Genomic DNA, 15,011 nt, shown 5'->3' on the forward strand with positions numbered 1-15,011 from the left:
GAAACAACCTCAGTGGTTTCCGTTGGTATAAAGTAGCTTACTATGTTCCTGTAGGAAGTTGCTTTATAGAGCAGTCCAAACTGCATATCTGCCATGCTATACAGTGGTACCTCGGGTTAAGTACTTAATTCGTTCTGGAGGTCTGTTCTTAAACTGAAACTGTTCTTAACCTGAGGTACCACTTTAGCTAATGGGGGCTTCCCGCTGCCACCAAGCCACTGCCAGGCGATTTCTGTTCTCATCCTGAAGCAAAGTTTTTAACCCAAGGTACTATTTCTGGGTTAGCGGAGTCTGTAACCTGAAGCGTATGTAACCCGAGGTACCACTGTAGAGGGATTTGGATGAGCTTCAGCTAGTGAGTAACACTAAAATGCTCCCGCCCAAGGGATGGACAGACAGAAGTTAGAGCAAACACCAAAATGGCCTGATCTGGCCTCCTTGCTGCACCAGTCTGAGAGCTGGTGTAACAGAGTCATTTTTCTTCCAGGCTGGCTGGCATGAAAGGCAGGGCTGTGGCTGCAGTGTTCCATTAAGTACCACTGCTTTGGGGCAGAAATTCAGATTGATTCATCTAGCTCAATATTGCCTGCACAGACTGGCAGTGGCCCTATTGATTGGGGATCCTTCTCAGGCTATCCAATGATGCCAGATTCAACCTGGGACCTTCTGCATTCAAAACAGCTGCTCTACCACTGAAGTGTGTAGATACACACTGTCCATATAGAGTCCATGTAACATTTAAGTGAAAGTAAAGAGTTTGGGCCATGGTTGGTGTGGCTATACCAGTATTTACCCTGTCAACGGTTTGTTTGTTTGTTTGTGTTTGTTTTTAAAAAGCAGTACCCTTCAATCCTCCCCTTAGTATTGGTGTAGATCTGGCTGTGTGTGTCCCATAGACTGTTGCTTGATCTTTTAATCATGGTTAAGAGCCCCAGAGCTCTTGCAGGCATGTGTGGCCTCTCTTGCATATAAATTTGCCCTTTTCTTTTCGTTTTGGTGCTAGCTATGGTTGGTGTTATGACAGCATAATTTGGAGATTGTGCAACATTTTGCCTGTACTGATTGATAGTGGGAAAAGTTTATAGAGATGATATTAAACCTTTCAAAATACATAAAGAATGAGATAAACATGCCTTAAAGTAGTCTCATTTAAAGTTTTGTTTTTTGTTTTTGCTAAACAGGATGTTCTGAACACCTGGAAGGAAGTGTGCATTTGCATTTCTAGCATTTTTAATAGTTAGATTAAAATGTGGTCATTGGATTCAAAATTCAGAACTTTCCACAAGGCTTTAATTTCTTCAGCAATAGAAGGTGTTATAGTTGAAGCCATTATTTTAGTAATAAGCAATTAGACTTATTTAATGCCAGAGAAACCTTATGGACATGATTCTTTGTACTTTGTATCTGCAGTGCAGTGGCTAGAGTGATTGTCCTGAAAGGTAGGATAGAAATCTTTTAATAAATAGAGTGTTAGATTTGATTAGAAGAAGCCAAGGTTCACATAAATGAACAACTGCAAAGATCAGTAGATGGCCTTAGACAAGATACAATCTCTCAGCCTAATCTGCTTCTCAGGGTTGTTGGGCATTGTGTGCAGTAATGTTTCTGTTTGTCATAGATTTGTTCCTGGTTATAAGAAGTCAATTAGGAGAAGCTGGTGACATGTTTGCATGTGGGTATAATGGTGTCCCAACTGACTCATGAACACGCTGCTCTTTGCTACTTCAAGGACTGACCAATTAGTAATAGTGATCACTTATATTGGTTTTTGGGAGTTTAAAATTATTATCTCAGTACTTGGTAAAATAAAGCAGCTTCTAGTTTGTGTACATGGATGAATAGCTGCAGCAGTCTAATACAGGAATCCCCCCACTTATGCGCGATCAACTCATGTGCGACAATGTATACATGTGGCACTGGGAAATAAAAATTTCAAATAAATAATTCAGTTCAAACCTGAAATGGTGGGAGAGAGCTGGAAAGTTTTTGTGGCTCATGAGGAGACTCTCCCCAGAGCCTGAAGAGGATGCCAGTAAGCCAAAAGTCCAGAAAGAAAGTTTTAAAAAGCTATTAAAAGAAAAGGAGTACAAGGGTTCCAAAATGGTGTTCATGAGCTCTCACTGCTTCCATGTTATCCTGGTCAACAGCTGTTGGGCAGGAAGCAGTATTGCAGCAGGCTCTCCACTTAGGCACATTTCACTTATGTGTGTGGTGCCCAGAAGACAACCCTTTCATAAGTAGTGAGTCGCCTGTATTTGGAATTAAGGACAATGATAGCAGTGGCACAATAGACTGTAGTGTAGTAACAGGCAAGTGGTAAAAGTCAGGTCTGCAGTCTCTGACAATGGTTCTGTAAACTAGACCAGCATTACTACTATTTCCTGTATATCAGATGGGGGTGGAATTGAATTTGAGAGCTAGTGGTTTGCAAAAGACTTCCTAGCAAATTTATATTAGAGATGATATTTATGTAAGCTATAGGCTGCGGGTGTAGCCAACACAGTGCTTTCTTGATGTTGGAGTGTGTTTGATCAGTACTGGCCAACATAGCTAGTATACAGGGATGGATGGCCATTGTATAGCAACATCTAGATGGCATCACATTGATTATGCTTGCTATACATTTCTTAAGTTGTGCAGGTGCAGGTCCTGCAACCATGTTGAAATTACAAAATGTTAGTTGCTGTAAAATGATTTCCACCTATAACCTGTCAGCTGTTCACTTGCAACATCTCTTTAAATACTGCATTAGGTAAGAGTGATCCCACTCAAGTAAGTGGCAAATGTTCTTTTAATTGTTTGATCTTCAGGCTTGGCTAACTTCAATTTGTTAAAACAAAAAAAAAATCCTTCCAGTAGCACCTTAAAGACCAACTAAATTAGTTCTTGGTATGAGCTTTCGTGTGCATGCACACTTCTTCAGATACAGATTCAGATTCAGGTATCTGAAGAAGTGTGCATGCACACGAAAGCTCATACCAAGAACTAACTTAGTTGGTCTTTAAGGTGCTACTGGAAGGAATTTTTTTTGTTTTGACTATGGCAGACCAACACGGCTACCTATCTGTAACTTCAATTTGTTAGTTTAGAGTCTTTGATTTCAGTGCGGATTCTTCAGCTTAAAATTTCCTTAACAGGCTCATTCTCAAACTACTAAGTGTACACCTTAACTTTTCTTGCTTGAATAACTTTGATAAAATAGATCACATTTTTTAAAAAGTAGTCTGCAGGATTCACTCATTTATCTTAGTATAGCTTCTCTCTGATATTCAGGATTTTTCATTCTTCATACTTATTAGGCAAATATGCCTGAACCTGAAGTCTGTTAATTCCCTTGTTATGCATATTCAAGGTTCTTGTTCCATTGTGATTATTCTAGTCATTGTATAGCACAGATATGTGGGTTTTTAAGATGTTACAGTAGTACAATTAATTTTAAAAAGCAAAATATTAACTAAATGAACTAAATGAAAACACTCACCATTTGTTAGAGTATGCTGTTCTGTATATAGTAATTTTTCTATATTTTAAGGCTAGGGGGCACCAAGTAGACACTGCTAGGAAGGCTACTGATTTTCTTGGAGTTTAGACCAGTATTCCTGAAAATGGGGCCCCTCACCCTTTTAGAGTGTTTAGAAACTTTGGCGGGGGAGGGGAGACAATTCCAGCCACTCTAGCATTTTTGCAGTAGCATACAAATGACAGGAGAGCAGTGGCTGTCAGAAATCTACATAGAAATTTGTTTCGGAGTTCAGTATGCAAAAGCAAAGCAGTTAAATCCTAACATTTGGATTTAGGATAACATATACCTACCTAGCAAATAAGTTAGCAAAAGAAGAAAGGCAAGATACATGTTTAATAAGTAACCTACCTGCTCAAAACATTTTGGTAAGTCAAATAAACAACCATCATTTTATAAAATGTAGCCTTACAGTTGACAAAAATTTATGTCCTTGCTGTTACCCAGTGTAGATGTGTGTGCAAGCTTGTGCATTCTGATTGTAAATGTGTACTTGGAAATATGTACCTCTAGTTTCAGTGAAACGTAACTCCCACATAGTTGTATTAGGATTGTAGCCAAAGTTGAAAGGCCATAGTATGCCCTCAAGTATACCTTTACCTGTAGCATCTGTACAGAAGCCTTGGCTTCTGCATACTAGCACATCGTCTTGTTATGGAAAATGGCTAGGCAACAACAAAAACCACCCCAGCTTGACTTTATCTTCTTGCTTCTGGCAGTACTTTGGTTGCAGTAGCTTTCAGGGGCTAAATCACTTGATGTTGAAATACTATTGCTAACTTCATTAGAGTAGTGGGCTTGCAGCAGAATGAAATAACAGGCTGGACTTGATCACTTTAGAGTATATGGGGAGATGCAGTTTTGGAATACTCCCCTATGAGTATCCTGCAGATGGAAAACTGGAACTTTAGCGGGAAGAGTCAAACCTCTTTGCTTGCTGGAGTGGTTTCCTGTTTTCTGGGAATTAAATGTTAAGGAAGATTTCAGTAATGTGATTCTGTATCTGCAGCCTTTAGGGGTGCAGCCCATTCTACCACCATATTCTGTTGCATATACAGACCAGCCCTCATCAAGGCAAACATGCCATTGCTCTAGGTTTATTATAGTAACATAGCTGTTCAAGGTTTCAAAGATCTTTCTTTACACCAAGAAAACTTCTGTACTGTGATATTGTGTGTTTCATTATATGCAAAATACATTGGATAAGCAATCTTTTGTTGCTGTTGTTTAAAACATGCTTTCTACTTGGAATTATGTTTAGATGGGCAGTATTGTACAAATTGTGGTAGCCATGAAAGCTGTTCTGAAATTACTGGAATGACATAAGAGAAGAGAAATAATTTCTGCCTGTTTTGTTCTGTGCAAATCAATTGGGTAGAATAATTTTAGTGCTCTTCAGCATTATAGGTGTAAAATTTCGGGGAATTTTGACTCCTCACTGGAGGATACAATTTTTTTTTACCCTGAGGGATTTGGGGAGAAAGGGATTTTTTATAATGGAAGAAAAATCATTTTGAAAGCTTTCAAGCTAAACTTTGTTTAGCATTTAGCTGGTATATTAAAAATATAGTTTATTACAACAAGCTGCTGAACTGTAAGGAGTCTATCTTCTCTTACGGTTTTGCAAGTTTATGAAAAGCAGGAAAACCCCCAATAAAGATGAGCCATCAACATAATAATTAAACAAACTATTATTTATTCTTAAAATTATTATGTCTCCTCCAGTCCTACATAGTGTCAAGCACTAATTTGTTTATAAAAAGAGTCAAGAAAAAGGGTAGGGGGAACAAAACTCACTAAATGAAATGTATTCAGTTGCTTTCTCTTCATATTTATCATGGACTTCTAAGAACTGAAAGTTTACCCAGATGGAAACACATGTCTACCCTTTCCCATGTCAGTTTATTTCTTAATTTGGTATACAGTATTTCCAAACATACCAGTTTCTTTCACGTGCTTCAGAATATGGAGGAATCTGAAGTAGGTAAGTAGCAAGAGCTGGAGGCTTTGTTGTGCAAAGGCTTTGCCACCATGTTGCAAGAGGGATATGTTTGGCAGGATCCCAGACTACATATCTTGGCCAAATACCTGAAGAAATTTTGTACTTTGCAATATTTGAAAGTACCTTTCCAGCATCAGGTCCTAAGTGTGCTTCTTTTTTTGTAATCCATTCAAATGTGGAAGTAGTGATACCATCACAGGATTTTAAAAATTTATTATTATTATTATTATTATTATTATTATTATTATTATTTCAGTTTCTATACTGTGTAATATATTTGTAAAATATCTCTTAAGCAGTGTACTGGAAACTGAAACAACAACAGAGAACTTTAACAAAATATTGCAAAATTACACAGTTACATATAAAAATGATACATTGATTCATCCAGGGTCAAACAAACTCAGCTCACCCACAAAAGTTTCACAATCCTAATCTTTCTTTCTGGACTTGCTTTTTATGGGCAGGCTTAAGGTGGATGGCACCTCTTCAAGCTGCACACAGCTGTGTCCCATTCAGCTGCACTCTCCGCACCCAGTTCCTGGTACAGCAGGTTTATTGAGTTTCCCAGGGGGTCCAAAGGATGGGTAGAGGGGCCCCATTCACTCAAAACTCTTCCTTCACCCTCTGTCCTCTCCTCTTCTAGCATTTTTACTGTCCCATAGCAGGACGTGCTTTTTATGGGCAGACACCAAGGGTGGTACTTCCTCAGGCTTCCCACAGCTGTGTCTCATTCACCTTCTGTTGCCTCCTCCTCCTCCGCCTCCTCCTTCATCTTCTTAGATACTGACTGGCTGCTGTTACATATGCATGCATCACACCCAAGATGGTCTCCAAAGTCAGTTGCATTTCTCCTTTGAATTTTGGGTCCAACGTATTTGCAGCAGCATGAATTGGATGGCAACAAAATTATGTTGTTCTGTACTTTCAGTCCTTTGAGGCTTAGCGACAAGGAAGGTCTACTTTGGCTTCCCCCCTCCCAAAAAGCTCAACAACCTACGCTTGCCCCTGTTAAAAATGCTGAACAACTTCAGGTTCCCCTCCCCAAAATGGTTAGATCACTGCCAGTCCCCCCCCCCCCGGAGTAGATCGCAGTCTCTTGGGAGTTGGATGTCCCTGCTTTAGAATAAAGATTGGGGGGGGACCCTCCCGGACCTTCATGTCTCTGTACCTGCTAACTTAAGTTGATTCTAATTCTTCTCTGAATCTTTGTGTCAGCCATATTTTAGAATTCCCATTTAACATTTTTGCATGTACAGAATGTGCTTTCTTTCTGCAAATTGCCATATTGCAAGAACTCTTCCACATGAACCTAATAATATAGGCAACCTACACAGTTCAGTTTCAGTTTACTGCCATAAACATTCTATATGCTGTTGTCTGCTTTGTACAGGTCTGTTTGTAGTAGAACTTGCTGGCCTTGAGCCACTGGATTATAGTCATTTGTCAGTTTAATGCTGCTTCAGCAAAGTAGATATTGAGTTTGAAAGAACTGCATTGCTAGAGCTGCAGTTTTTTTTCTGTTCAGTTGAAATGCTTTATATATAACCATTTAACATACCACTCAGGATTAAGGAACTTTGTGTGGAACAATGGTGCTTCATGGCAGGAGAGCTTCTAGCAATTCTAAAACATGGTTATAATTGAGACTAGAAATTCCTGCTTTTCCTGTGCATTATTCACGTTCTTCAAAAGAAGCAGCTTGTGAAAAGTGTGTACTGTGTAGTGGTAGTGAACTTTAGTGTACAGTGTCTAGTAGTAAATGTGCACATTGCTTTGGCTCTGTGGAAGCTTCCAGGGAAGGCTTATTTGTGACTGCAGTTCTCTCTTTGGGAAAGGTGGGACTAATATATAGAAACATTTTTCTGAAGTGACTTCTCTGTGTGTCATAGGCTTACTGTCTGTTTTGTACATCACACATATTAAATTGTGGGGCATTTTTGCCAAGGTGAAGTCAGAAAGGCCCTTGCAAATGCACATCAGGAACTGTTAGTTCACTGGTGAGACGATAAGAAGCTTATTAGGTCACTCAGTATCTGATTAAGTTGAAGGTGGCCTGTGTTTGATCAAGATAGAACAAGAGTTGAGTGTTGTATTGGAAAAGTTAACATGGCCAGTAGTATTGAGAGTTCTTCAGATGCCATAACTAGATAGTTTGTCATACAGTACCACATGTAGGAGTGTGTTTTTGAAAATAAGTGCAGGAATGTCTTGGACACAACCCACTGGGATTTCTCTTCACACTGTAGCATTTTGTTACATCACACTGCTGTTTTAAATTTGCTAATTTGGCTTGACACTTTTTTTAGCTCATAATTATTTGGTAGAAAGCCTTTATTATGCCCCAGAAACCACTAATCTCTCAACCCTTTCCCTCAATAATTGTCAAATAGGTAAAATGTGTTTTTGACTTGTTGTTCTGGTAGTGGCTGCCACAAACCCTCCTCATCAACCTTGAGAGTTCCCTAGCAGGATTTGCAGGTTTTGGAATGCAGATGCTATCTGGGTATGGAGTAAAGTTTCATTGGACAAGTAGACTACTCCCTGCCTTTTTTTTCCACCCTCAAATCATCCTGATTTGATTTTCACACTGAGACAGTAGACACAGCTTTTGAGACTATTGCATTATACATATATTCTGTTTGTGATTGGAAGAGCTACTTTCTAGATTGGATGGTGATGTGGTAGTCGGGGTGGTAATCCCAGAGTGTCTCTCTCTGTTTGTATGTGACTGATTTAAGTGTCAAATCAAACTTTTCATAATAACTTTTAGGATTTGAAATGTGAATAGTTTAAAAATGTCTTCAGGTGTCCATGCTATCATAGTTTCTCTAGAATTAGACCAAAATTCATAGGTGCGTGTCGGAGTGGAAAGGGCTAGTCTGGCTACTGCCTAGCTTCTCATGTTAGTCTCGGCATTCTGGGTTCTGAACAAGAAGACTGGGCTTCTGGAGAGAGAAATTGGCTGGGTATGCATATGTACTTGAATACAGAGGTGGTAAATTAGACTGCAGGTGGAAAATAATGTTGCTAAATATTTCCTCATGTAAAAAAACGAAAAGAGAAAAGAAAAGAAAAGAAACTTCATACTAAATGGAAAACTAGCATGTTGGGAGAAAAGGCTCCAGTCCAGTGCTGTGCTAATTTTGCTACTTGTAGAAAAATAAGGCGTCACTACTAATTGGTACCCTCTTGCATCCTGAAGGGTTTCAGTCAATTTTTCTACTTCAGTAGTCTACCACTTAATTCTCTTGAATGGTCTCATTCAGAATAGGGCATTATTGAAGGTGGCAAAATGAGAAGGGTAGTGTTTAGTTGGGACTGTCAGTGCCAGGGGAAGGTTGTGATGATATACAAGGTAAGCTTGGCTAGAATATGAAATTGCTGCATTAACTTTAGATTAGCTGTGGTTGGTTGGTATATCTTTTGTCTCACAGCATATTTTCATGGCACCAACTATCATCTCTGAATGAGGTGAAGCACTTGACTGTTAGGGCATCCAGCAAAAAATTAACTCACTGGAATGAGTGTGTTTTAGTTTGTGGTGTGGTCACAGTGCTTTGGTCCTGAATAAACAAGTGATTTGCCAGCAGCAGCACCAAGGAGGCAACAACCAAAGCAATATCCAGGGCTAGTCCAAGTTCAGGGTCCAGACTAGCAGAGTTCACAACAAGGTTTAGATGAGAGGCAAGGTCAGAGCACTTCAAGGTCTGGTTTGACACAGGGCACAGAACTGCTACATAGAATGTATCTAGTCCCTTCTCTCCAGAGGTTTCCTTGAGAGGAAAATCTTATGCTTAAGGAGCTTTTACTCCTGAGGAGTCCTTGCCTGCAATCAGACACTTTTCCAGATGGATTAGGCTTCCACCTGGCATTTAAGGCACTGTCTTTCCCTTGGGCTTCAGACTGTTCAGTCTCAGCTTCATCTCAGGGTCCTGGCTTTTTGCTACCGGGTGCAGACTGACCTGGGGCCTGGTGTAAGAACAAGGCCTCCTGGGTCTCCTCTGATGAGGGTACATAACACAAGTGTCTGTTGAGTTGGCATTGCATCTCTATTTTGAATCTCTTTTTGAGAAGTTCATGGATACACTTGTCACAGACCTGAGATGATAATGCTTCATTTGACACACTTTCTTGGTGGCTGTAGTATATCAGGCACTTCACATATTGATTTAAGCCTCTGAGAGAAAAATGTGGTGGGAACAAGTTTTATTTGTTTAACAGCATTTTAAGCTGCATGACTGCATTTCATTCTTTGCATGACTTCATCTAAAATGTTTCTAACAAGTTATCATTCAGTATGTTTTTGTGCAAGCAGCTATTTTTACTTTGGTGTGAAATTGTGTCTGTTGAATTGTTTAATTGAAATGAGTGTTACTCCTTGATTAGTGTTGAGAAATCCACTGAAATATGAGAAAGGATTCCAGTATACTTCAGTTGTGGCTTACTTTGAGGTGTTACATAGTTGATATCAAGCAGCTGCTTAGATGGTCCTTAACAGATTAACAAAACTTTAACCATGTTCCAAAAGCAGTTTTCACTTCAGGGCTATAGCCGAAGCAGAATTGGTATTAGAGGCTGCAGCATCATTGCCATTAAAATTGTCACATTTCGTTTTTGAGCTTTTAAAATCATAAGAGCGGTATCCCTTGACGTATTTCCAGTAGCAGAAAGATTTTTGTTTGCACAACAAAACATCCCCTTCCCCTCCATGCCCCACCATCTGCTCCAGAGAGTTGCGGGAATCCCCAACATAGATTTTTTTGGGGGGAAGCATGATAATAAGTTACGTTGTTCAGCTAAACGTCCTTTGTAGTAACTAAACTACTTCGCAGGATACTGCCCAGAGCTCCTACTACAGTATACATTGGTGTTTCCAGGACCCTTCATATATGTTCACACCATTAGTGGCATATCTCCATCTGCTTGTTAGAAGCTCCATTTGTAAAATTGCTTGAATGGAATCCCCAGACTGCAGTTTTTCTCCACTGATTGAAAAAGTGAAGATGCTTGAATGCCAGGATGGCACCTAACATCGCTACCATCTGGAGGTGCATGCCTAGGGTTCATTGGATTTGGACTGTTTTTCACATGCTAATACCCCATCCTGTATAATTCTGTCAGTTATATTTTATCTACAAAATCAGAATGAATTTCAGGAACCAAAAAGATTTTTCTGTGCAGGAGCAGTCACCATTGAGAAAAAGAGGTGGGAAATAGGCCAGTATCTATATGGTCTGTCCATGGATCAAGTGACTTTTCTTTTTTTAGTTCTCAAAGGTCTTAACCTAGCTCAAGGTTGTCATCTGAACTATCCACATGTTTAACTGAGAATCAATCACAGTCAGTCCATCATTTGAAAAATAAGACTTTAGAGCCGTCTTGCCCCAAAATGGCAACTAGACATTCCGTTTTGGCAACTGCAACCTTCATTTAAGGAGCCATTTGGTGCCTAGCTTATATATCTTGCGTTTCTAACACTAATTACATATGTAACCTTTACAATAGCTGTACACAAGACATTGGTGTTTAAGCAAAAGCATAAGCATAATTGGTTTAATCTTTCAAAATTTAAATGCTGGGGCCTTCAGTTAACCAGCTACTTGCAGTTTTAGAAGTTGTGGTTGGCTAATTGTCAGCTTCTTGTATAAATTAGAGGTCACACAAATTTCCAATGAAGAGATTTCTCAGGATTCTTTTTGGCAAAGGCCATTGAAATTTCCAGCGAACATATGCACAACAGCCAAGTTGTGTTGCCATGATCAACTTCAGTTAATCTAATTAAATACAATATGTTTTACTTTTTAGTACATCTTTGGGGAATTCAGCCCCGATGAATTTAATCAGTTCTTTGTGACTCCTCGTTGCTCTGTTGAGGTAAGAACTATTTTAAATTTATTTACCTGTACAGTCATACCTCTTGTTATGTTTGCTTCATGATACGTTTCTTCATGTTGCGTCCTGCAGTACCAGAAAGGGTTCCTTCTGGGTTTCGCCACTCAACGCATGCGCAGATGCCTAAAATGACGCCATCCACATGCGCAGAAGTGGCAAATCGCGACCCACACAGACGCGGGTTGCATTCCTTTCTGGTTGCGAACGGGGCTCCGGAATGGATCCCGTTCTCAACCAGAGGTACCACTGTATGTGTGAAATGTTGAAATCTATTGTATGTTGAAAGCATAGAAGAAAGTTAGTTTAGTATAGATCAGTGAGTACCCTATAATACTGCCACACGGTTTTGCTTCACTTCAAATTTTGAATGTTGTTACAGTTGTCAATAGCATATCAGTCCACCCCCCCACCCCATAAATCCAATGTGTTTATTTTATCAGTCAGCCTGGTAAAAGACTGCTGTGTATATCAAATTGTAAAGAAGCAACTGTTAATTAAAGGGCACACTAAATGACTAAACAACAACATGCCAACTTAAATGTCAATAATCATTAAGGGCACAGGAGAATATGTGTACAAGAGAAGAAGGGTGGTTGGTGGTGGGTTCAGATTGTTCCATTCAGTGCCGACATAAGTTACCTTTGGTGAAATCTTCTTTCCCCACCACCAATGCAACCATTTGTTTTATTTTCTGTACAGCTTCCACCCTACAATGAAACCATTTCATGTGGCCTTAAGTCCACAGGAGAGCTCCATGATGGTAAGAAGCCATTCCTTCTTCACAACTGTTTCCCCAATCCTTTTGAAGTCCAATGTCTTGCAGGTTCGTTTCTTCTGTTCAGCTTTGGGGGTTTGGGTTAGTTTACTACTTAAATGTACTAACCCAGTTAAACTTATAGCAATCCATATTTTATGGTTTCTTTAGCTAACAGTAAACCCTCACTCCCAACTGATGGCTTTAAAAAAGTTCTTTTAAAAGAATCCAGTGGTTTTGAGGCCTTGTTGGATCAGTGCTGACACTTGTTGATTAGGGATTAGGGACTTGTAAATGTTAAAACTTCAGCACTTCTCAATATTGAAATCTGTTTTTCTTTAAGAAAGAGAATGACTTGGACAGGGCTGGAAAAGTAAGCATGACTGATCATGAATGTATATTGCCTGTATATTGAGACATGAATGTATATTGCCTGTACTGAAAGTTTCATTAGATGAAGTTTCTTCCTGGGCACAATTCAGACTTCGTACTGGTTTTAATCTTTACAGGGTAGTCTTTTGTATGTTTACTTGGAAGCAAGTGCTACTGGGTTCAATAGGGGTTACTCCCAGAAGAGTGTAAATGAGAGGGCAGCCTTAAATCCCTAAATGTTTTAGTCCCATATAGACCAGTCCAGTTATTAAGATAATCATTAGTGGCCTAGGCGTCACCACCTGCTAAGGGGGTTTGTTTGGGGATGGTACTTCAACTTGGTACCCATTGTTTCCCAAATTTAACATCTTTTAGGGGCCAAATTAAAGTATTATATTTTCCTAGGGTTCCAGCAGTTTTAAACATTGGCCTTCAGCTTCTTTTAAAGCAACTGCTGCTGCTTTGATTACTGATTGTTTTTACTGTATTATGTATGTTAGCCACCCTTAGAGTAGTTATTGAAAATATTTTCACCCTTCATTTCAGAATTTTTTTTGCCATTTTTTGGATGCTGGTATCAGATGTTTACGTTGCTTAGTTGCTGTGACCTTTGAAATTCCTTGTCTTAGAGATGGGACTATGATAGTTTTGCAGAATGTGTTTTTGTTTTTCTTGGTCAAAGTCACAAAATTCTACTCTTAGTGCCAGCCATGTGAAATATAGAGCCTTGAACATCCTATTGTTGAAAATCTTTTGACATTCCAATCTATGCTGACATAGTATTGGAAAAATAATTAAGCTATTTTCATATTTTCAGTCTGCACAATTTATATTTGATTAGGAATGTTTTTAACATTTATGATGAAAAGGAATAACTTGAGGTAAAGACAAGTGATTGCAAACCTATCTTGTATCTGCCCCCACTTCCCAAGAAAAAAAGCACCACTTTAATAGAAGTTTATTTTTCTCTCCTAGGGGAAGAGTATCAGAGAATTGAATTTGGTGTTAATGAGGTTATTGAGGCAGATTCATCTGTGCTGAATAACAATGACTACAGTATTTCAAGTACTCTGAATCCTCAGGCACCGGAATTCATTCTTGGTTGTGCACCTTCCCAGAAGACGCCTAGTGATATACTCAACGAAGCCAACTATAACTCCATAGACTGCCAGTTCACTGATTCTTCTCTCGCTTTGGATAGCAGTTCTAATGCTGAAAATGATAGTTTACCTGGGAGCCTTGGGCAAAGGGAACGCAAAAAGAAGAAAAAAAGACCCCCTGGATATTACAGTTACTTGGAAGATGTTAGTGATGGCATTGTTCCTGCCGAGGCTTTGGTAAACGGGCATGCAAGTTCATCAGGACTTAATAGCATAAGCACAGAGGATGTAGACCTTACAGGCGATGCGCCATCGGTCACTCCAAGGACTTGTAACAGCCCTGAAAATTCTGTGGACTTCACTAGCGAAGCCGTGTCTGATGATTCGGTTTCTAGTGCTCTAGATGCTACAAGGACTGCAGGGCAGCCTGAAGTATGCAGTGTTACTAATTTGGAACAGTCTTGTGTCCCCTCTGAAACTGGGAGGGACAGCCCATTAAGGACAGCTGTTGTACAGCCATATGCTGGTACTGATACTACTGAAAACCTTGGTGTTACAAATGGACAAACACTTGAATCCTCTAGTGAGGGCACAGCTGCCAATGGGGTAGACTTGCATCCTGTGGAAAGCACCGACTCAGACCAAACTAAGCCTGAGGATGCTTTGCCTACTACTGAGGCAACCACCCCTGTTTCAGGAGCCGTTTCTGTTAATCAGCCTGCAAAATCATGGGCAAGCCTCTTTCACAATTCCAAACCTTCTGTTTCCATGCCTATGGCTTATGTTGAGACTAAGTATACCCCTCCTGCCACATCTCCTGTGGTTCCTGAGAAACAGGTTGAAGTCAAAGAGGGGCCTGTTCCAGTTTCTGAGGATCCTGTAGCCATAAGGATTGCAGGTATCATTAATGTGCTTCAAGCTTGAGCTACAAAGAGTGTAGGAAGGTTTGAAGGAGTGGAAAGTTTGAGTGAACCTAAATGTCCTAATGCTTTAATAGTAAGAAAATGATTAACTCTGTGTTAGAGTGACACCTCTTGTTTAGTGTAATGGCTTCTAGCTTTTTGTTAATGTAGTGTCTGGTTAAACACACAACTGTGGATTGATGCTTACTTCCTTTTCAGTGTACAAGTAACAGTAAACTCTTGATTTGATGTGCACACACACAAAAGGATGAGTTTGTTTAGGCTGGAGCAATTTTGTTCTCTCTTCTAGAGCTAACCTTTCGCTGCTGCTGTGAGAGCCTATGTGTGTGACTCAGTTTGGAAAGTTTTGCCAGCTCAGCACTGAGAGCTTGCTATGTTAGGGGGTCTTTGTTCTTTTTAATAACTCCTTCCACCCAGGGCCTCTTTTGGGAGGGCTGAACACTGG

The 15,011-nt window shown here is 39.7% G+C and overlaps 1 protein-coding gene across 2 annotated transcripts in view; it reads left to right on the forward strand.

Moving 5' to 3' along the window:
- The window catches only part of USP10 (ubiquitin specific peptidase 10), a 34,727-nt gene that overhangs the window by 3,646 nt on the left and 16,070 nt on the right, over positions 1–15,011 (forward strand). Inside the window, exons 2-4 of one of the 2 annotated variants that reach the window (XM_083752964.1) lie at positions 11,331–11,399; positions 12,117–12,240; positions 13,519–14,541. In XM_083752964.1, the coding sequence (XP_083609090.1) occupies positions 11,331–11,399; positions 12,117–12,240; positions 13,519–14,541 (1,216 nt within the window). The remainder of the gene's footprint in view (positions 1–11,330; positions 11,400–12,116; positions 12,241–13,518; positions 14,542–15,011) is intronic. The other variant, XM_083752965.1, reaches the window with a different exon arrangement.

The sequence above is a fragment of the Podarcis gaigeae genome (assembly GCF_964106915.1).
Source record: "Podarcis gaigeae genome assembly, chromosome: 8".
Taxonomy (NCBI): domain Eukaryota; kingdom Metazoa; phylum Chordata; class Lepidosauria; order Squamata; family Lacertidae; genus Podarcis; species Podarcis gaigeae.